The sequence below is a fragment of the Strigops habroptila genome, chromosome 5, assembly GCF_004027225.2.
Source record: "Strigops habroptila isolate Jane chromosome 5, bStrHab1.2.pri, whole genome shotgun sequence".
Lineage (NCBI taxonomy): Eukaryota > Metazoa > Chordata > Aves > Psittaciformes > Psittacidae > Strigops > Strigops habroptila.
Window position 1 is genome coordinate 44,007,333 of NC_044281.2, and position 21,502 is coordinate 44,028,834.

Genomic DNA, 21,502 nt, shown 5'->3' on the forward strand with positions numbered 1-21,502 from the left:
ATTGATTTGAGTATCTTGAAGTGCTAACCCTGGAGAGAAGATAAATTGGGATTGCCTAAGGACAAGTCAATACAGACTGAATGTAATCCAGAGTACTTTCCTATTAGAGGAAATAAATTACATTCTGTAAAGAGTTAAAGTTTAAATTCTCCAGCCTTTTTTTTTGCTGAAGTTCTGAGATTCAACATGAATATTTCATTTAAAAGCAAATGAGAATTAAGTGTGCTAACATTGAATTAATAAAATAGTCAAGCAGCATGCAATAGTGGGCAAATCTTTTCTCGAAAAAATCCAAAAATAAAATTTGCAACATTACAGTTATCTAATATATCATATTGTTTAGAACTGGATAGAAGAATTTCCTCCTGATCCTAATAAAATAAAGCAAAAATTCTATTAAATGCAGTAAGAACATTGTAGGGCTGAATATTATTATGAACAACAAAACCGATTTCTTGCTCTGATTTTCAGCCATTATGTATCGAAACCATTATAACTGGTTTATGCTAATAACCCAGCAGAAAGGCAAAAAAAAAAAAAAAGTGTCCAGAAATACCTGGTTTATAGCTAAAGTAAATTAAAGGCCATGTGCACATTTACTAAGGGATCTGAACCCCCATATTTTATTTTGATGGCAAGAATGGAAAGTTCCCTTTCCTTAGCCAGCATTGCTGCTTTGAACAGACAGCAAAGAAATGGAAGGGGAAAAAAAAAAAAAGGAAAGAGAGTCTTAATCCTAGTATTCTAATGTAGCTTGTGTACATTTACTCTCTACTGCAGAAGCGAACTGCAAAACAGCTCTTTTATATTAGCTTTAAAGAATATTTGGATTTAGGCACCTCTCCCCTGACATTTTTAATTCAGCATTTAAATAGCTGCATAGTATGCACAGCACTTTCCACATACACAAGTGGGGAGGGTTTTCACTCAAAAAACTCCTGATCTAAATTAAATCACAATTTGGAAAAACCAATAAAAAAGCTACCTGAGAACAACGCTGAGTCTTAAGATAGCCACAAAGCTTTCTCCCTTCCCCTTTCTATTGCTGCCAAGATTTATGAGAAAGCAAGATATAGAGGGTGATCCCCAGTGCTAAGCAAACAAAAAAGACTGATCTTGAAGACAAAGATGATAAGGTTGCTCAGCACAGTGCCTATGGAAGACTATTCCACACTCAAAAACTTGATAAAGGTAGCTTTGTTAGAAATGCTAGAAAGACATAGCATATGAGAAGTCATGGATTTGGTAGATACGGCATGATGGCTAAAGTGTGTGAAGTGGATGAGGAAAAAGGCAAATACAAAGACGAAAAAGAAGGAATTAAGATGATCCTTCCTATGAATACACTTCAGGCCAGAGGGGGATAAATGTGTCATGTTGCAAGTGACATTAAGCCTCCCCCCCCCAAAACCCCAAAACCAAAAAACCCAGCCATTTGAACCCAGGTTATGTGCTGGAAAACCAGTACAATCCTGCAAATTAAGAGCGAGCATGTGCACATACGCAGGGATGTGACTTTGGAATTGGTACTTAAACTGAGCCACACTGGCTTAGTGTATATATTCAACACACATTCTGTGGGTATCAATCCATCTATTCAGTGGAATCCCATATAGTCAGTAGGGCTCAATACCAGACATGAGCTAGCTTTGTATTGCTTATTTTTCTTGAAGCAACAAAGACTTGTCCGCAATCACAGCTTGGAGCACATCACGGAAGACGGTGAGTAGCGCAGAGTAAAACAGTGACCAAGCTGCCGTCGCCGCACAAAGGAGAATGCTTTCAATGCGTAGAACTAGACGATCTCTGAGGTCCCTTCCAACCCAAACCATTCTATGATACCATGACATACATTTGCATTAATAACTTCTGCAGTTAATTAACTTCATGTAGCAGCAAGTACATAAATTGACAGATAATTAAGAGCTCTGCCCGTGGAATTACCTCAATCTAGCTCACAATGGAAAAGTTTATTTTAAATAAAAGCTGGCTTTGCAAGCAAACCTCACCGCAGACCCCAATAAATAGACACAAGGAGAAAAGACGGGGAAACGAAGCACTTCCACAACAAAATAGGGGGGAAGGGGGAACAGCACTTGGTTCATTGAAGAAGTGATTTATTGTTATTTTGTAAAACACTTTTTGAAGAAGCTATGTACCACTCTAGAAGGACCAGTTTTGTTCCCAGAAGCGGCATCTATGCACCCTGCTCCCACCGACTTCCCAGGAAATCCCCGGGCCTGGCGGCCCCTCGGCACCTGAAAAGCTCCCCCTACGCTTTCTTCAGTAACACCCCCCTTTTATTCATTTTCGACTTCATTGTCTCCCCCGGCCCCAGAAGGCCCAAGCCGCGGCGGGCTGGGTGTGCGTCTGCGTGCTCAACGGAGCCCGGTTCACGTCACACGACTGACTCCTGGTGCACCCAGCGGGTACTGCACCGGCGAGCCGGTGCTGACACCACGACTCTGAGGCGACCCCGCAGGGGCGGCCACGGGCGCCCTCCGCCTCGCCAAGACGAAGGGGAAGCACCGGCCTCGGGCGCGCCTGCCCGCCCGCTCCGAAGAGCCGCCGCCGCCACGCACCGGCCAACGGCCCCCCGCGCTCCCCGCAGGGACGAGCCACCGCCGCTCCCCTCCCTCCGGCCCCAAGCAATCGGCCGCCGAACGACATGCCCCGGCTGTCTCTGTGTGCTCTCTCAGCACGCTAATCGGGGTGTCGGTTCATCGGCTCGCTCGGCCTGGCGACCGGCAGGGCGGACGCCGTCGCACGGGTGCGTCGGGGGAGGGCAGCGGACGCCATTTTACAGGAAGAGGTGAGAAGTGCGGTAGCTTCGTTGCCTCCGGTGCTCCCCCACCCCGGGGCGGCTTCGCTGTGCTTCCCCTTCGCTCTTTTCCCCTCCCACCGCGGGTGGTTGGGTCTGCAGGGTGGGCATCGCCGCGGTGCCTTGCCGGGGAACCGGGAGGGCGGCCGCGAGGGGCGACCGGCCCCGCCGGACCGTGGGAGGCGGGCAGGAAGCCAGTGCGTTCGCTTCTCTTCCAGGGGTAGCTGGGCCTGTCGGCGAGAGGGATCCCACCGTCTGCAATGGCCAATGTGAGTAGCGCGCTTTTCCGTCTCCCGGGTGTTGGCGCCGTTGCGGCCCCTTCCTCGGCCGGCTGCTGGTACGGGAGCGGCTGCCAGCCGGTCCCTGCGCCTCGTCCCGCTGAGAGGGGAAACGGCGCCGGTGGGGCAGAGTGCCTCTCCAGGTTATGCGGCACGCTTGCGTTTTGTTCTCACTTTAGGTTGGATGGAGTCTTGGGTGACATGATGCGAGGTGTCCCTGCCCATGGCAGGGGGGTTGGAACTAGATTATCTTAAGGTCCTTTCCAACCCTTACTATTCTATGATTCTATAAAGCTGTCTTTCAGTCATCTTTGTTTTGGGGGGGGGGGGGAAGGGGAAGGTGTCATTAGTAAAAGTCTGAGTTAAGGTAGATTTTATTAGATACCAGCGGTATTGTCATCCTTCATCTAAATTTTGGAAGCCAGTTTCTGAGGAAATCATGGAAGTAACCGAATTGGGGCTTTAAATACGATGTGGTTTTGTTCTTTTTTTAATGTCACAAGTGAAGATTAAATACTCAGGTTCGCCAGGCTGCTTTTAGACTGAAGAATAAAACACACGTTATTGATTTAGTCTTGCCACGGAGACATGAATAATTTATTGATTTCAGCTGTATTTTTTCATTTATGTAATGTTAGATATGTAAATATTTACATAGGTGAGTCAGTCAACAGATCTGTAATTAACACATCTCCATGTTAAGTGATCGTGATTATACGAAAAAATGCTGTTTTCTTTTAATTACATGTCAGCTGTAATTGTTTACATCTGGTTTATCTGTAATGTAATCATTATGCAAAAATTAATTTCAGTAGTGCTTTTACATAATAGAGAAAAAAAAATTAAGTGGAATCAGCTTTTGTTGTTAAAGGAACCGTTTAAACCAGTGGTGTTTTAGAACTAAACAGCTTAAGGCCTTAACTGTAGTTATTTAAGTTAGAAAATCAAATGTGCCGTTATGTGTTGGAGTCTCTATGATACTGGTAGACCTTATTAGATATTGTATGTTTATACAGAGGTGGCATGTAAGAAACTGATGCTTACTAGCTCATGTACTAACACTTTGAATAGAGTTTATCTTAAATGTACAAATAGTACCATTTACTCATTTCTTTTGGAGTGACCTTGTTGCATACATATTTAGTGGTAAACCCATGCATAAACTTTTATAGAATCAGGAATACAGCACTTACGGAAATATTCTTTGTGATAATTTCTTGAACTGATTTCTTTCATTCACCTGAAAAACAGTTTTGTGAAAGCACACCTGCTATGGTGGGCGGGTTTTACATTTTCTAATACTGCATGCTTTTGTGCCAATGTAGTCGAGAGTATTAGTAGGTTTGTGCTAGGGCGTGGTAGTCTTTAATTTTTTTAATATTACACTTCTAACTCCATTTTGAGTGTATGATTGGTTATTTTTTGGTTACACTTGTGTAAATCCATCATGAAAGTTGTCAGTCTATTTTTGAAGTATAGCAAATAGATCCGACTTTTCAGTTTAATTGCATCACCTGGATATTTCTTCTTTAAAAACAAAAAAACCACCAAACAGCAACCAAAAAAAAAAAAAAACCAAACAGCCAGAAACAAAAACCAAAAACAACAACAAAAAAATCCCACAGAACCAAACCAGCCAAACAAAAAACCCAGTAACAATTGCTCATGTTACTACTGAAGATGCTGTGATTGGACCTCATGGTGAGGAGCTACTAGTTCTTTGGAGCCCTCTTGTCAAGATGGTTGCATGCTCAGGGAGATAGCATTGCATCATTTTCAGTTTGCTGTGGGGCTGAATCAGCTTCTGAGAGAATCATCTTCAGCAGCTGAAAGTTGTACTGACAGTACGGCTCTGTGGTGGGAAGCAGGTTTTCTGGTGTATTCCAAGATCACAGAATTCATAAAGGCTTCCTGGCTTATCAGCTTTTTCCCCACAATACTGATCTGTTTGCAGTAATGCTTGTTTATAAATACCTGAATGCAAGGAGTTTGCAAATCGAAATAATATTGCCTGCACTAACAAGTTTTGTGCATGTTAAATATTTATGGACTTAGGAGCGAAAGAAAGAAGCTGAAATTACCATACTTACTTGTTTTGATATGCATATCTCCCTTTATTGTTCAGAGCTGTTGGGATGTGTCCTTTACTGGTGAGGAAAGCCACAAGGAATATCTGGAGCGATACTATTTGTGTCTCCTTCCAGTCTTCTAAGAAGTAGGAATATAGGCTGGCTAATGTTTGTGCTGGCCTTCAAGGAAAATGTCTCCGATATCAGCACTTGCTAAATTAACAATATTTCTAAGTGTTTCTGATAATCAATCCTGTGATTGAATTGTGATAATCATAGAAACAATTACATGCATGGAAATAATCATGGAAACATTCCCCATCCATAACTCAGTTTAGTTTGGGGGGTTTCAGTGGTGCTATTTAAACTTTTCAGGTTTTTCCTCACATGAGGAGGCTTTTTAATACCTATTTTCAAGGCTTTTTCTTTACTTGAAATACTATTACTAGTAAAATATAAAAGTCATCATAAAATAATTTAAAACTTGATTTTACAGAAACACGGTTAATCATAATGAAAATTGTAATTTAATTACTGAGTAAGGATTTCTCTTGTGACCCACAAAGCTGTACTTAAACTAGTATTTTTTGCTAGCAGTTTGTAATACTTATTTTGTTTTTTGTCTTCTCAGGTGCTCTGTAACAGAGCAAGATTGGTCACCTACCTACCAGGGTTTTATTCCTTAGTCAAAAGAGTTGTAAATCCCAAGGCTTTTTCTACAGCAGGTTCCTCTGGCTCAGATGAGCCTCATGTTGCTGCTACACCTCCTGATTTATGTAAGAAAAAGCAAATTCATTTTCTTTGAATTCGTGTGCTATCAGAAACTTTGCACCCCATATAAATTTGGGAATTCTGAAGTGTGGTTTTTATGTCAGGGCCTTGACTTCTACGTGTGTGTTATGATTACTTTGGTTATATATGATTGTGATCAAATACATATATTTGTGTGGGAAAGGTTTTTTTTCTCTCTCCCCCCCAGATGTGGTGACTAAAGCAAGGCCTTGACTTTTGCAGGTCCAAGAACTGTGTGGCCAGATGAAGTAATGGGTCCATTTGGTCCTCAGGACCAGAGATTCCAGTTGCCTGGTAATATTGGTTTTGACTGTCACCTAAATGGCACTGCTTCTCAGAAGAAGAGTCAGGTTTCGAAAAGTCTGCCTGATATACTAGCAGAGCCTTCGGCAAGTGAAAGGCACGAATTTGTAATGGCACAATACATAAATGAATTTCAGGTAAGAACAGGCTGCTTCTATGTGAAGCTGATATTTCTTGTCTGAGAGAAAATGTAACTAATGTCTCTTCATCCTGAAAAAAAGATACTGTTGGTTTTCTAGATGTTCTTGAAAGGTGAACTTAACTGTGGTGAGCGAAAGATTACATAGAACCTATCTGAACCTCCTTTTAGGAGAAAAATATTTCAAGGTGTGGGGTTTTTGGCTGTATGTGAAATAGCATTTTGGTAGTGACTTAATCACATGGATATGGGAAAAGAAAACTTTCATTTCAGAACTTGCCATTTACCAAGTCTCACCACCTTTTATCAAATAGAATTGTTTTTTTTTTCAGTATCTCATTTAATGTATCTGAACTTACACAGTTTGGACAGTGTTTAGATCTGCCTATTTAGTTCTGACAACCATTGGAATTCACACAGGAGAAACAGATCAATGTACCTCAACCTTGGGTCTCGCAATGAGACTGCATGTTAGTGATGGCAGAGCTTGCAGTGAGTCAAATGCATTATTAACAGCAAGCAGCTTGATAATTGCTAGTGTGATAGCAATGTTTCAAGAAACAATTAGTGACTATTAGCTGCTGACTCAGCTTTCCAGGCTCTCTGAGTTTGTGTCATGCTCTGACTTTGGAAGTCAACTTGCAAATCTCCACTGTAGAAATGCTGTATAGAGATTTTTGTAAATATAGCATTGTAGCAAAAGCGTTCAGAAAATAGAAGCATGCAGTGAGCTCACCAGACTCTGTTTTCAGCTTGTGTGGATCATACTTTCCATACAGAAAACTTCTAGTCTAGTTCCTTTGTGCAAACCAGGTGCACTGAATGCATGGTCCTCTTCCTAGCAAGATTACTTGTATGATAAAATGGCCAGTGCAGCTGTTGCTGTCCAAAATAGGAGAAACTAGAAAGAGCAGAGGCAGGTTTTGCAACTGGTATTCAGAAAACAGTCATCAAGAGTCAGCTCTGATCCATACCAGTGGTGTTTAGGAAACCGTGAACAGCATTTAGCTAATGAAAATGCCAAGCTGCTCCTCTCAGGAGAGGACCCCAATTTGAATGATGGGATCAGCCAAATACTGGAACCATAGGTTGCTGCAGCAAACTGGAAAAAAGCTCAGTGCTACTGATGCTCATGCACCAGTCCTTGAATCAGCCATAGAAATGTCAAACTTCTCTGACCTCTCTGTACCTGAGATTCATGTATTAGTTTTATCTGAGCAGAGTAGATGGGCTTATCAGCCTATCAATATCAGAAAGTGGTATTGATCTTTGGAAAATAGCCAGTCTCTTGATGTAGTATGCCTGGGAGGCAAATGGACTAGGCAAATGGACTATGTACGTGGTGTCTAGCAAGATAGGAGTAGTAGAGAAGAAATCATGATGAACTTAGGAAGAGTAATGTTCTTAGTATGAGAAGCATCCTATAGCTAGGAAGAAAAGAAGATGTTTACAAGCATAACAGCATGGTTTGTGGGGTTTAATGTACCAGCTGATCTGTCCCAGTGACTTTGTAATCATAGTGCAAGGTATGGGTGGAAACGTGTTGAAACTGCAGTTAATGTTTGTTGTTTGTTTATTACTGTGTTTATTTTCCGATGGTTTTGGTTTTGTTTGGTTTATGTGTTGGGTTTTTTGTTCTTTTCTCCTGTTATCAATCATTAACTTCTGATACAAAAATGCTATCCGCAGTGTGTTTTCAGTGTAATAGTTTTCTCTAGGGAGAACTTTCAGTTATAAACACGTGTTATGTAGGACTTCATGTACTACCCAACACTGTAATACCAGTCTTAGAGAAATTTACTGAAATTGATTGTAAATTATGGCATAGTTGGAGCTAGATAAACTGTATTAGGGCATTTTACACCTATCCCTAAGAAGGCAGCTATTGTTACTACCCTCTTCAGGGTATTTTAAGCTTACATGTTATGTATCTCACTACTAGTGCTCCATTTGTAATGTATCACAAGAATCTGGGGGTTTTGATGTTGTTTGGGCTTGGGGATTTTTTGTTTGGTTTTTTTGTTTGTTTGTTTGTTTTGGGGTTTTTTTGAAACTGTAGAACGGAAACCTGTAAAAAATAAAAATATTATTGGAAATCAGTATTATTGGAAAACTGCTTTTCAAGTTAAAACAGCTAAAGCTGAAGATACTGATAGTTCAGAGCTCTAGAACTGTTGTGTAACTTTAAAGTTTTGTTCTTGCTTAGGTAATGTGTCTGTATCTAAAAGCTATCAATTGGTGTTGTATTGAATATTTAAGGCCATTGTTTCAGAATGATATTTTTCAAAAATTTCTGTATTGTTTAAGGCTTTGAGATAATACAGTTACGGTAAGATATAAAACTTATAATTTCTGTACAAGTTTAACAGGTAATACCTATATGTATGTTCCACTTCCAATATTTGAAAATTTAAGACCCATTGTAAATCACCTTTCTGTGAAACTGCTTGAGCGTATCAGTGTATCACAAAAGCATAGTCTGGTGTATAGTTATTCCTGTTACATATTAATGAGAAGGTTAAAATTTTCATTTTTTTCAGGGTGCTGATGTTCCACAGAAACAGCAAATAAATAATGCTGAAACTTACTTTGAAAATGCAAAGGTAGAATGTGCAGTACAAGCTTGTCCTGAACTGTTACGAAAAGGTATATTTTCACTTTCATTGGCAGCTCAGAAAGTATAACTTTTAAAAATGTAAAAATGTGTAAGTAAACACTGATGTAATTGATGCCACAAAATGTGTAGTACAGAAGAGTAATCCAGAATTAATACTTTACAAAAGAAAAATACACACTATAAAAGGAAAACTGAAACTTTGCTGTTGACAGTACTTAGTGGCCCTGAATTTTATATGAAATACTTAAATTCAAGATCAGTTGGGGCAGGGAGTAACTTTCAGGGGCTTCTTTTGTGTCAGGTAGATTCTGGAGCTAATTCACTATCAAAAAAACCAGTCTGTGACAAAATCAAATCTTTTTGGCACTGCTGCTTAGTAAAATAGCAAATTGAAATTATGAAACTTCTGAAAGCATTGGATTTGTATCTTTCTTTAATGTGTTCAAGAAGGCAATTACTGAAATTAAAATGGAGTAAAACATTCTAATTTAAAAAGTGATAAACTGAAAGAAGAGACTGAAATCTGGTTAAAATCTTGGTCTACGTGCTGAAGAGAGCAGACTTTTCAGAGACTAAGGAAGAATGAACCTTTGGACTTTTAATTCTGGAAAGTGCTTATTTTTAATTCCCACACTGAAAACAAGGCTCCACGAACCCTAATCATGACTTTGGCACTTCGTGTGTGTTCTTGTTTGTAGTACAAAAGGTGATGTGCAGAGAGAATCATGGTGGGTTTGGACCTTTTCTGCTCCAGGTGAATAACTGTCACAACTTATGCCCATAGTATACTACTGATACTGAGTCTGCTGTTATGTCCTATGAATTAGACCTGAAACACCTCTACTGAAAGATTTAATGTAAAAATCAGTGCATCATGTAATGTTGCTTAGCCAGTTCTCAACGCGTGTGGAGAACTGTGCTGGTGGTCAATTCCAAATACTGCAATATTATTATACTTGGTTTTATATCTTTGCAAAGACAGACACTTCTACAGTCCTGGGGCTTTTGTCATCTTGCAGGTCAACAGGAGGGCTTGAACTAGCAAACTCTGCTCCCCAAGTTGCTTTTAACAGGACCTTACCAAGGTGCATTAGTTGCCACAAAAGCAACATCAGCATTTCAAATAAGCATGCTGTTTGCTGGATCTGATTTGAAAAACACATGTATTTCAATGAAAGGGAGGTTCTAAAGTAGCATTGATAATTTGTGTCAGACTGAAAAACCATAAGTAAAATGTAAGAGCAAGCCATAACATACCGGTTTTACGTTTTTTTTAGACTTTGAGTCAATGTTTCCAGAAGTGAATGCCAACCAATTAACGGTATTAACTGTCACCCAGAAGACTAAAAATGATATGACTGTATGGAGCCAAGAGGTGGAGGATGAGAGAGAAATGCTGTTAGAAAATGTAAGTAGCTGACATTAGCATCAAGTTCATTGTGTTTGCAGATTAATCTTCTGTGAACTATGTGTGTATTTCGGTCTGTTCCTAGCTCTGGTAATAGTATCTGTATTACTACTTAGAAGATTTTTGCACTAATCCTATGTTCTCTTACTGATAGAATGGAGATTACTTTTTTCCTACTTTTTTGTAGCTTTTTGACTACTCTACATGAAATGTCTCTTAGGACTGTTAAATTCTTTATAGTGGGATGAGTCAAAAGTATGCTAAAATGTTGTAAAATGCTACGGTAGACTAGTAAAGATACATGATCACTGTCCTTTTGCAGTTAAAGGGCAGCAACTATTTTCTCACCTTCATTCTGCTTTAATACTATGCATTTTGCAGGATTTTACTGTTATCTTTATTTTTCTGTGATGTAATTGAGATTCCAGTACAGGATCTGTGGATAAGTGTGTGCTTACTTGTAAAAAGTGGTTGCTCCATTTTGTGGTTTTGGGGTTTGTTTTAGTTCCCATCCCCCACCCCCCCGTCATTCTGATAATGAATACAGCTAATACTTTTAGCCTAGGTATCAGTTATATTTATTTCGTCCTAACCACCCTCATGAACTTTGTCTTTTTGCTCTGTTGCCACTAGATGTCTCGCTGGAAATCACTTACTTTCATGTTCTTGATTTTTTTTTTTTTTTTTTTTTTTGTGTGTGTGTGTGTGTGTGTGTGTGTGTGTACAGCAGGTGTCACTGTTCACCACTGCTGGCATTCTTGTCTTGGCACCTCAAAATGCAATGTTTCTATACGTTATTTGCTATAATTTTTCTAAAACTAGTAAAAAACATCCTATGGAATTTACACCTGTAATGATGATCATATTTATATTTGAAAATAGTCTGGTAATGTCCTTTTCAATCCTGTAAGTTGCAAATGTAGCTTGTATGGAGCAGTGTTAAGGGCTACCACAAAAAAGGAAGAAGCAGTCTGAAGGATCGACATAAAGATTACACACAAATTAAAATTCCCTTCATTTTAGTGTGTTCTTCTCTTTGAATTATTTATGGTCTGTTGGTTTTTGGCATTGTAATCTGGTCTAATTATATGTTAATTGGCATCTTTCTTCCTTGTGCACCTCCCTGTCAAATCTAATACAGTCATTTTAGGGGTGTTAGGATGTTGGATGTAACCTCCCGGCCTAAAGGTTACTAACAGCAAATTCACAAGAAAATGGTCTATTTGTTTGCTTCATAGTTGGTTAGGATTAACTTTAAAAATACTAATTTAATGTGAGAGGCTTGTGCTAAAGTAATGAGGGTTATGTACAGCCAAATGTAAATGTTTACAGTAGTGAATCTCAAGTGTTTGTTCATCTTGCACTAAGTGATCGCTGAGGGATTGTTACAGCAGTAGATCAAAGGATGTACTGTACCAGGATGTAATGCCTAAAATGCTGTCTTCAGATGGCTTGCTTATATTTGTGACTTAATTACACTTGAAACATAGTTAATCATCAGAGCCATCAAACCTCAAACTACGGAACAGATTACTGTAAAGGATAAACTTTCCTTTTTTGGTCCATTAAGGAACTGAAGATGAGTAACTATAATAATATTTCTATAAATTTGAAACTTTGAGCTGCTGAGGGCACTAACTATGAGAACAATCCCATTTTTATAACTGAAAGTGAATGAAGTACTAAATTTGTTCTGAAGTTAGAAATACTTTTTTGTGAGATTAGGAAATGTCACATTTTGAGGCAGCTGTGTGAATTCCGTGTGCGCTTTGCTCTGGCTCAGTCTTTTCAGCTGCTTAGATTTTTGCACTTGGTCTTCTTTTTCTGAGTGCATGGATGGTTTTAGAACCATCGCAAATCTCAACTTTTGTGATTTTTGGTTTGGGTTTTTGGTTTTGGTGGTTTGGTTGGTTTTTTTTTTGAGTGTGTTATTTTGGTGGGGTTTTTTTGTTTGTTTGTTTGTTTGTTTGCTTGTTTTTTGTCAACTATGCAGGTTTCTTCAGAAGTTTTTTATGGGCCCCTGCTGGCCCTTGAAACATTGGTTGTAAAGTGCTGGTCTAGGTGATTAAAAGCACATAACTGAGGTCTCCTGTTGTTGCTGATTTATCTGTGGAAAAAATGTGCTGTGTAATCTGTAGGTTGTGTAATTATTTTGTGCCCTGTGTTTCGGTGTCAGTACAGGAGCACAGCTTTAAGTCTACCTGGTTGAATTTTCTTCTATATCCGGCAAGCAGATAACTAACTGCAACACAACACCAAAGATTTAAAGGAAATTAAAAAAAGAAACCCACTCAATTTAGCTGATGTGAAAAGTTTACTACCTAAAATCATAGATTCTTTAAGTTGTCCCTTCAAAGAAGGGAGGGTTTTGATGATGTGTTGCAGAATAGGGAACTTCTTAGCATCTCGTTTAATTGACAATACTATTTTCATTTCCAAATATTGGATTTATTAAAAATACTTTTTTTTTTTTAATTAATGCATCAGCTCGTGTCCTCCAGTGTAATTGAAATATGGTCTACAACTCTGACAATCAAATAGTAGGAGAGTTTGCAATCATCATCCTGACCACCAACTAATTACGAGAGAACTGGTGTAGATTAGTGTAAAAAGCCAAGTGCCTATGGAACTGCTTGGTATCATGAGGCAAAACTAAAGCGTTCTTTAAAACCATTTGTAGTGCAGGAAGAACTACATAATGTTGTCCTGCTGGCTGAAATAAGACCTTAGGGCAAAACTGTTCTTCAAATATTTATGAAAATATATTTAATGTTACATTCGGTGTCAAATTTGTGGAGTTTAGGTGAGATCTATAAACTTGTGGCAATAACACAAATACCTGATGTAATGGTTGACTTCTTAAAGAGGATAACAGGTATGATTGCAATCTGCATGAATAATGAAAGCAATTACATTATTCCTTATACAAGCTGTTAATACATTACTGACTGGCATGAGGAACACTCGTAAATCCCATATGATTGGAGTAGCCTAACCTAATTCTAATCCTCTTAATATTACTAATATTTTTATTAAAAGTATGCTGAATTTCTTACTTATTAGTAGAGGCCAAAAGAAATCTGTGCCTGATCATTTTCAGAATGTTATATGTGTACTGATGCATATGTGTGTGTATATATATATATGTAACAAAAATCTCATTTGATATCTTTCTTTCCCTTTTATTTTCTTTAAGTTCATTAATGGTGCCAAGGAAATTTGCTGTGCAATTTGTTCAGAAGGCTATTGGGCTGACTTCATTGATCCATCCTCAGGACTGGCAGTAAGTTGTGTGCTGTGTGGAATATGCAACGGACACTGCTATGTCCTAATCAGCAGTGTTATTTGCATTCTGTATGAGTTAAATCCAACTTTTTCACATGGCCCAAAAGGTGTTACCATAGGATAAATCCTTTCATGAATTAAAATAGGATAGTAACCCTGAGCTAGTTCCCATGCTGTGTCCACTGTCATTGCAGTTGGCGCTTTCGAGAACATTGTTCAGCAATGAAGTTGAAATTTAGATAACTGTAGATTTATGCTCAAAAGCTGTTGGTGACTGTACAATAAGCTGGTTATGCCCTCCCAAGGTAACTTGGTAGATCTGACGCCTGTCTGTGTAGATGGGGGGTTTTCAAGTCTCTTTGCACTAGTTAATGATACCTTTGTTACATAGGAAAAATGCATAGCTTGTTCCTATAAAAAAGCATTGGCATTTGTTATTGGATTACACCAGTTCTCTGGAGGAGATGACAGTTTCTTACAAAAACATCTGTGAAACATAGTCTTAAAACTTACAAGAAAGAATTGAAAAAGCTTCTGTCAAAACACGAGTATATATGTAGTTTTGCCTGAGAACTGGTAAAACCATACCAGTTGAACATAGTCGTGGCAAAGCTCAGTTTAGAGGGGTTTTATTTAAAACCAGTATGAAAGGCAGTTGATTTATTGTGTCAACAGAGGCAAGTATGTGTAACAGGGGATGTTTATAAGGTGGACAGGCAGTTGAAGGTGTGTATAGTGATTAAAAGCTTCCCACAAATTCCATGCATTTAAGGAATAGTTACAGATCGATGAAAATGGGGTTCTGTCCAAACCAGTAGTAACACCCTTACTGATAATCTGTTCATCAGAAGTAGGCTTTTCGTCAGAAACTTCCTTCTGAGATAACTGAAATACCTGTTCCCAATTTACACGTGGTTTTGCCCTTGAAAGCATCTTTCTTTACTGGGGTCTCATTAAAGAGGTACAGGCCTCATTTTTGCTTTTTCACAGAAAGGTTCTGTTCTTAATGCCTGTAGAAGTAGCAGAACCTTTCCGAAGCACTTCAGGTTTTTTGCATGTGTGATTGATTAGACATTGAAACACACTGGTATGCCTTTGGAGCTCTGCCAGTGGCAAAGGAATATCTGTAAATATGAGGTACCATTATAACCAGAAGTGCTCAGCTTATTTTCCTGTGCAATTTCATAAATAGAACTACATAAAATTTGCTCCAACAAATGTAACTGGTACTTCTGGGCTTAGGTGTTGTTTTAAAAAGGGATACTTCTGACATTTTAAATGCCCTTGGAAATGTTCATGTGAAAAATTCTTTTTTTTTCCATCTAGTATTTTGGATCCTACACAAACAACACTCTGTTTGAAACAGATGAACGCTACCGCCACTTGGGATTTTCCGTTGATGATCTTGGCTGCTGCAAAGTTATTCGTCATAACATCTGGGGTACTCATGTGGTTGTAGGAAGTATTTTCACTAATGCTGAACCTGACAGTCCTATCATGAGAAAACTAGGTGGAAACTACTAGTCATCAAGGTTTCACAAGTTCTTATGACCTTTGCATTCTCTTCCTTGATGATTCTCTCTAAGCATTGTCAGGAAATGCCACCCTTAAATAATAAAGTAGCTGTTATTTATTTTAGTCTTTGTGAGTATGTGTTCACCACATGTGACTTAGAATATTAATTGACAACATTCAAACAGATGCCATTATGCTACCTGAATTTTAAGCTGTGAGATTCTTTCACATTGAGTTTAAACATACATGTACATAGCTATCCGCATATCTTTTTTTAATATTAATTATTTTGTCTTTCAGTGTCTGACACATCTGTGCTCTTAATATTAAAAATCCTGATGTTTCTAGGAATTTTGTCACTTACCAAAGTGAGTAAGTGGCAAAAAAAAGTGGAATAAGTAATAAAATTGTTTTGCTGGAATATAAAACTTAATAGAAACTACAGAAGTTATGCTGGACTAATCACTCATTTGCTGTTCCAAAATGAGAATAATGAAGTAAGCTTTCAGTGATCTCTAACTACAAGTTGTACTTCAACAGGGAAGTGTTCACTCAAATGCTACATCCAGCGACTCAGTAAAAAGTCTTAAATTACTTTAGAGTCAGTCATCTCTTAATGTTGGTTTTTTGGTTTTTGTTTGGGTTTTTTTTGTCCTCATGTTGCTTGGGATTTTATTTTCTCAGTGTTAGCTAAATATATTTAATTAGTTCATATTTGTAAATGTAATTTAAAGTTGCTTTTTTAATTTTCTTAGGTCATTAAATACATTGTGGAAAAAAAAAAGATAACAGGACAATGCTTGGATATAATCATTGTTTTCCTGTACTTGAATGCAATTTAGACTTGTCTCTGTGGAATTTTGAAATGCGAAGAGCAATTATGATCAATTATAAAAATATTTCAACAGGAAGGTTCCAGTAAACTAGTCAGTCTCTTCAGGCATCATAAAAATAGTGAGGTCAGTTGAAGTTCCTGGAGGAAGAATAGTAAAGAAAATTCCAAGCATGTGCAGTACCATAACTGTCATCTGCCTCACTGCAGAGACTAAGTAACAAACTAGATTTTAATCTCCTCGCAGTCAGTTAGCGGGGCCGTTTGTTAATACACCTCAGCAGTAGCTATGCCAGTTCGTGCAACAGTGAGAATCCTTCAGTCTTGACGCCATCAAAATACAGGGCAACTTTTGTCTGGATAATGGAGGCACAAGATGATGATCTGAGAGTTTTAGCTTCCTGTCAGATAGCTAGGAATTTGATTCATTGTGTTTTTTCCCAGTGTTGACGAACACAGATTGAAAACTTGTTCCAGGTTTGTATAATACTTCTGTTCCCTGCTCAGGGTCCAAGACAGTTATCACCAAAGTCTTTTTATTGGCTTTTAATGGGTTTAGAACCATATCCTTTACCAAGTGCCTCTATCTGTCCTTGTTAATGATTGCTGCAAGCCTGTAACTTTGCTGGATCCCGGAGGTAGAAGCGGGGAAGATTCTCCAGTGGAGAAGTGAGTGCTGCCTAAAGTCACTCACTAAGCCAGCAACTCAGAAGTGATCCTGATCACCTACCATCGTCGTCACTGCTGGCTCTAGCCTGCGCACGTGCCAAGGTTGAAGTGTATGGCTCTTGAGGCAGGATATGTTTATCACCTTGTTCTGGAATTTGTGCTGTATTTCCAGAGCCCAAGTTCTTGAGTGCCACTCTACTGTCGAGAAAGCTGTATTACTTCAGAGTCTTTTATTGATATTCCGCCCCCCCACCCCCCTCCATTCTCAAGGGAATTAAAAAAAACACACCACCTTGAGAAGCTGCAATGTGTCTTGACTGTTTGCAGAACCCACTTAAATCAGCTCATTTGATAAGAAGAGGGTTAGTGTCTTTGGACAGTAGAGCACATTTGGGGAGGACCTTGGATAAAATGAGAGAAATAAAGTCGGTGAAATGGTCCACATTTTAATTATCTAGAAGACTTGCTGCTATCTTTCCTTCAGATGACTTTGCTGTGCTTACCTTCCTATGTTTTAGAAACGGTGGGAGGTATCAGGCAGCTATTCAATTTAAGATTGGGATGCTAGCTTTTGAGTTCATGTTCTTTAAAGTTTTGTCTTGTAAAGGGCTTTTACAGTAGCTTTCAAGTGACTTCAATGCGAGGCAAAAATCTCAAAGTAGTGGGAATTTTGCCTTGACTTCACTCATGACACTCATGTAATGTGTCATGACAGAATGTGAGGGGAGGTGCGATTTCCTGATATTTTTCTAAATGTTCTGGTACATATTGACTCTCAAAAGAGGCTAGAGCTGTTCCAGTTTTATTTGCCTCACATCAGAAGAGCTATACTGTGTATTAATTAACTTGCTACTGTAAAAGTTCTTGAATACAGTGTAACTGTACTTCTGATAATAAAAAGCCAAAACTTTCAGTATTAAAAAAATTAATTCCTTTGTAAGGTAAAGGAACAAACATGAGAAGAACAATTGTATGTAAGGTCACATTTGCCTCCCTATCAAAAGATTATTGCTCTGTGGGAGGTGCTATTTTTCTTAATTCAGAGAGGCTGTTCATTTCTGGATGTCAATTCATTACCAAATATACCAGAATTTATTTTTTGCAATAAATTTCTTAAAACCATATTTAGTGATGCTGAGTGTCACAAGAACAGTGCTATTGTATAGTTACATTTGCAAGCATATTAGTATACATGGAGAATATACTTAAAATGATGCAAGTCTTGAAGTTATTGGTAGTAGTCAAAAGGCTAAAGAAATGTTATAGGTGAAGTGTAGAAATATTACAGATGAAATGTTTGTCACTTAAGTGCCCTAAGATCTGAGGAGCTGAGCTAAATATCTGTCCACAGAATTCCCAGGAAAGTTGAGGAGGAAAAAAAAATAAAAGCCCCATAAGTTGGTGTGGGGTTTGGTTTTTTTTTTTTTTGGTTGGTTGGTTTGGAGTGTTTGTTTTTGGTTTGTTTTTTTTTTTTTCCTTCCTAGAATATCTTAGTACTGATCTTACATGAGCTATTACCATGGTGAGGTTCTACACCACCATAGTCTCCTAAATAGCTGGTGGCATCACTGCGAAGGACAGCAGTGGTGACAGGAATTTAATTTTAAGTTACAAAATAAATTTGAAACCATGCTTAAAATTTTAATAGGGATAAGCAGACAGAACAAGACACTGAGAGAATGGGCCAGTTCCCAGCTGGAAGGAAATGTTTTCCTGTCCTGTGGAAGATAAAATCTCTTGCTGCATGTCTGAGCTCAGTGAAATGGGAAGACATCGCTTTGTTGGTTGAATTGGTACAGGGAAATACTTAATTATCTTGAAGTCTTTAATGCAGCGGTGGGGATCTTTGCACCTGCAGACTCCTCAAGTTTAGACAGTCTGATAGTTTTTACTCAGACTCTGGTATAAACATTGAAGTAACAACTACCAAAAAAGTTTCTGTTTTCAGTGCTGTAGCTGTTCATGTTTAAGCTGTGCTACTGTGAGAGCTAATTGTAAGAGTTGTTCTGTTACCTAAATAACACTAGGTGACTGTTAGGTAGTTACATAGTGTTATTAGACAGGACAGAAGTACAGTATTTTACTAGATTGAGGCTTGTGTATGGAGGAGCTTATTCCAAATCTTTTGCTCAACCACTTTGGTTCAGTTCAGTGAATTCATTGATTTATTCATGACATCCTTATGTAATGGTGCAGGTTTTAGAACTTTGCTTTATATTTAACTATGCTTAACTTGTGGGATAACAAGTAAACTAGTCTTTCTCTGGTTCACTGAGTTAGAAATTAACACTAAACTGTCACATGGAGGGAGTAAAAATATAGTGATGTAAAGCTGAAATATAATAGTGAAATAATTGTATGGCTTGCCTCGTGTCAGTCCTTTTAAAGCCTGTTTTTATCAAGTCCCCTCTTTTTTACTCAGCGTCCTCAAAATTGTCATTCAAACTAACTGTGCATACATTTATAGAGAACAGGAAAAATGAGCGTTTCAAAGAGCATAAACAGTGAAGAACTCTATTCTCCTTCTATTGGAAGCCACCTGGCTGGAAAAAAGCTCTCAAAATAATCCGGAGGGTCAAAAGTATTTCTTGGGGGAGAGGGCCCCTTTTCTTTGACTGCCATCTTTGCTGCGGGCTCGTTGCCCTTTCTTGCTAATTGAGGTGTCATTCAACAAGAGGTACTCTGGTTCATAAACTTGCAGGAAAGCACGGTGGTAACTTTAGACAGCTCCAGGTAGCTGATCCAGAAAGGTGAGGGCACAGGACATAAGCTGCTTTGTCACAGTAACATACATAAAACTTGGTCTGTGATGTTGACTTACTCTAAAAGCTTCTGCCTGGTCAGGCTAAACTAATTGCAGAAATCTAAACCTGTGGTGGAAAACCACATGAATTTGGAAGAACTTGGTGTATGGTGCGTGTGTTAATGCTGTTACTCAAATACTTTGAAATAAATATGGAGCGGCAATAAACTTTTTATACTCTGAGTAATTTGTATGATCCAAGACAGAGAGAGCACAGTTGCTCTGCTCTTTTTTTTTTTTCCCTCTGCTGCACCTTTAGACATCAACAGAGCAGCTCTTCCTGCAATATGCCTGCCAGAGTGAAAGAGATGTGAAAGCTGCTGAATCAAAACAAGGGTGGAATTGATTTTCATGGATGCATGATCTAAAATCATAGAATCCTGGAATGGTTTGTCTTGGAAGGGACCTTAAAGATCATCTAATTCCAATTCTCCTGCCATTGGCAGGGACACCTTCCACTAGATTTGGTGGCTCAAAGTCCCATAAGGAAGTGGTTGTTGCATTGTGTTGCAGATGTATAGTGTATTTATTTCTGAAATTATTACTTTAGAAATGAGGTTACTTACTAAGCCACAGTGTTACCACTTAAAAGCTGCCTATGTGACCAGGTTATTAAATTTAATTCCCTTCCTATTGAGATAATATTTGGTGGACACCAATAACCACCCTTGCATTTGATAGCGAATGGATGATAGATGCCTTGTTAGCATGGCAGCAGAGGTGTGGAAGGTTGGCTGAAAGAAGGAGAATGAACCGTGTTAATGTGAATTAACTGGTGAGGGCTGAAATGCTTCACTTAATCCAAAGTGAAACATCCCATGTACAGATACTTGTACATACTCATTCTTCTAACAAAATAGGGTGGTTTCACACAAAATTTTCAAATATTTCTGGGATATATTTTTTCTTACACAAAGCTAAAATCCATGCACAATTACTGATGTTCTCTCTGTATAGCTGTTTTTACCACATACTCGTCCGTATTTATTTTTTTGCTTGAGCTGTCCCTGTGCACATAAACATAACAGTTATGAAAACATTCGGGTTTAAGCTTCCCTTTTAAACAGCATAATTTAATGGTGGTTTGTGAAGACACTCTAGGAAATCCACAGAGATAACCCAGAGCTTGAAAAGTTGCATTTTCATAGCTTGTGCATCCATAGGCTCCTGACAAAGTCTTGCTGAGTAGATCCAGAGTGTGAATTCTGTCAGTATTCTTGAGTTCTCTAACTCCTGATGAAACTAAGGTATCTTCCTGTTCTCGCAGAGGTTTGGTTAGTTAATAACTCAGGCTAACGCTAGGACTGTAATGCAAAATAATTGATGTATGATTTCCTAAGTGATGAATTATTTCCTAAGGAAGATGAGGCAGAATGCATTAGTCCTGCTGCTCTGGAACTGGCTTGTGTGTGCTCTTGCAGGGAGGACGGGGGAACCCTCACAAGCATATACTAAGAGGCTGGCTGTATTGTTCTGCCTTTTAGTGTCAGTACTTTGTTGTATGTCATTGTTCTAACTGGATGCAATTCTATGTTTGGGGGGGGGGGTTAGCCTGAAAAAGCATTGGATGGGGAGGCACTAGGCATGCTATGAAAGGGAACGTGATGGTTGGTCCAAAAAAGTATCCTCTATGCAATTGCTATGTCAGGAATGAACGCTAAGATTAGTCATAATTTCCAGCAGAGGAAACTAATTACAGATAAGATATTAATAGAGAGTAAAATTCCTGCAGTTTATTTTAAGTGATTACCTTTCCTCTTCAAGCATAATGTCAGCAGGGCTAACTAATTTTAATAGCAATTAAGAGTGGTGAGTTACTGAAGTTTTGACCCTGCTATTAAAACCCTTGGCCAAAGAGCTTCCGTCATCCATCAAGACCTCAACTACACCTGAGCACTAATTGCTGCTGCTACTATGACCTGGGGTTTTTTTGTTTTTAACTGTTTGGGGCAGTTGGCCAGCTGTTTCAAA

At 38.7% G+C, this 21,502-nt stretch overlaps 1 protein-coding gene across 4 annotated transcripts; it reads left to right on the forward strand.

The window, feature by feature from the left end:
* Nucleotides 1–2,123: 2,123 nt before the first annotated feature.
* MMADHC (metabolism of cobalamin associated D) lies at nucleotides 2,124–19,699 on the forward strand. Of its 4 annotated transcripts, XM_030488613.1 has the most exons (8): nucleotides 2,432–2,812; nucleotides 3,040–3,090; nucleotides 5,800–5,944; nucleotides 6,183–6,400; nucleotides 8,943–9,048; nucleotides 10,297–10,427; nucleotides 13,624–13,710; nucleotides 15,039–19,699. In XM_030488613.1, exons 2-8 carry the CDS (start codon nucleotides 3,082–3,084, stop codon nucleotides 15,234–15,236), a joined length of 894 nt encoding a protein of 297 aa, XP_030344473.1. In that variant the 5' UTR covers nucleotides 2,432–2,812; nucleotides 3,040–3,081; the 3' UTR covers nucleotides 15,237–19,699. The 4 variants fall into 4 exon arrangements, with proteins under 4 accessions (XP_030344471.1, XP_030344472.1, XP_030344476.1 ...); XM_030488611.1 differs by lacking the exon at nucleotides 5,800–5,944 and having other exon boundaries at nucleotides 2,124–2,812; nucleotides 3,041–3,090; XM_030488612.1 differs by lacking the exons at nucleotides 5,800–5,944; nucleotides 13,624–13,710 and having other exon boundaries at nucleotides 2,124–2,812; nucleotides 3,041–3,090; nucleotides 15,039–16,565.
* Nucleotides 19,700–21,502: the final 1,803 nt, after the last annotated feature.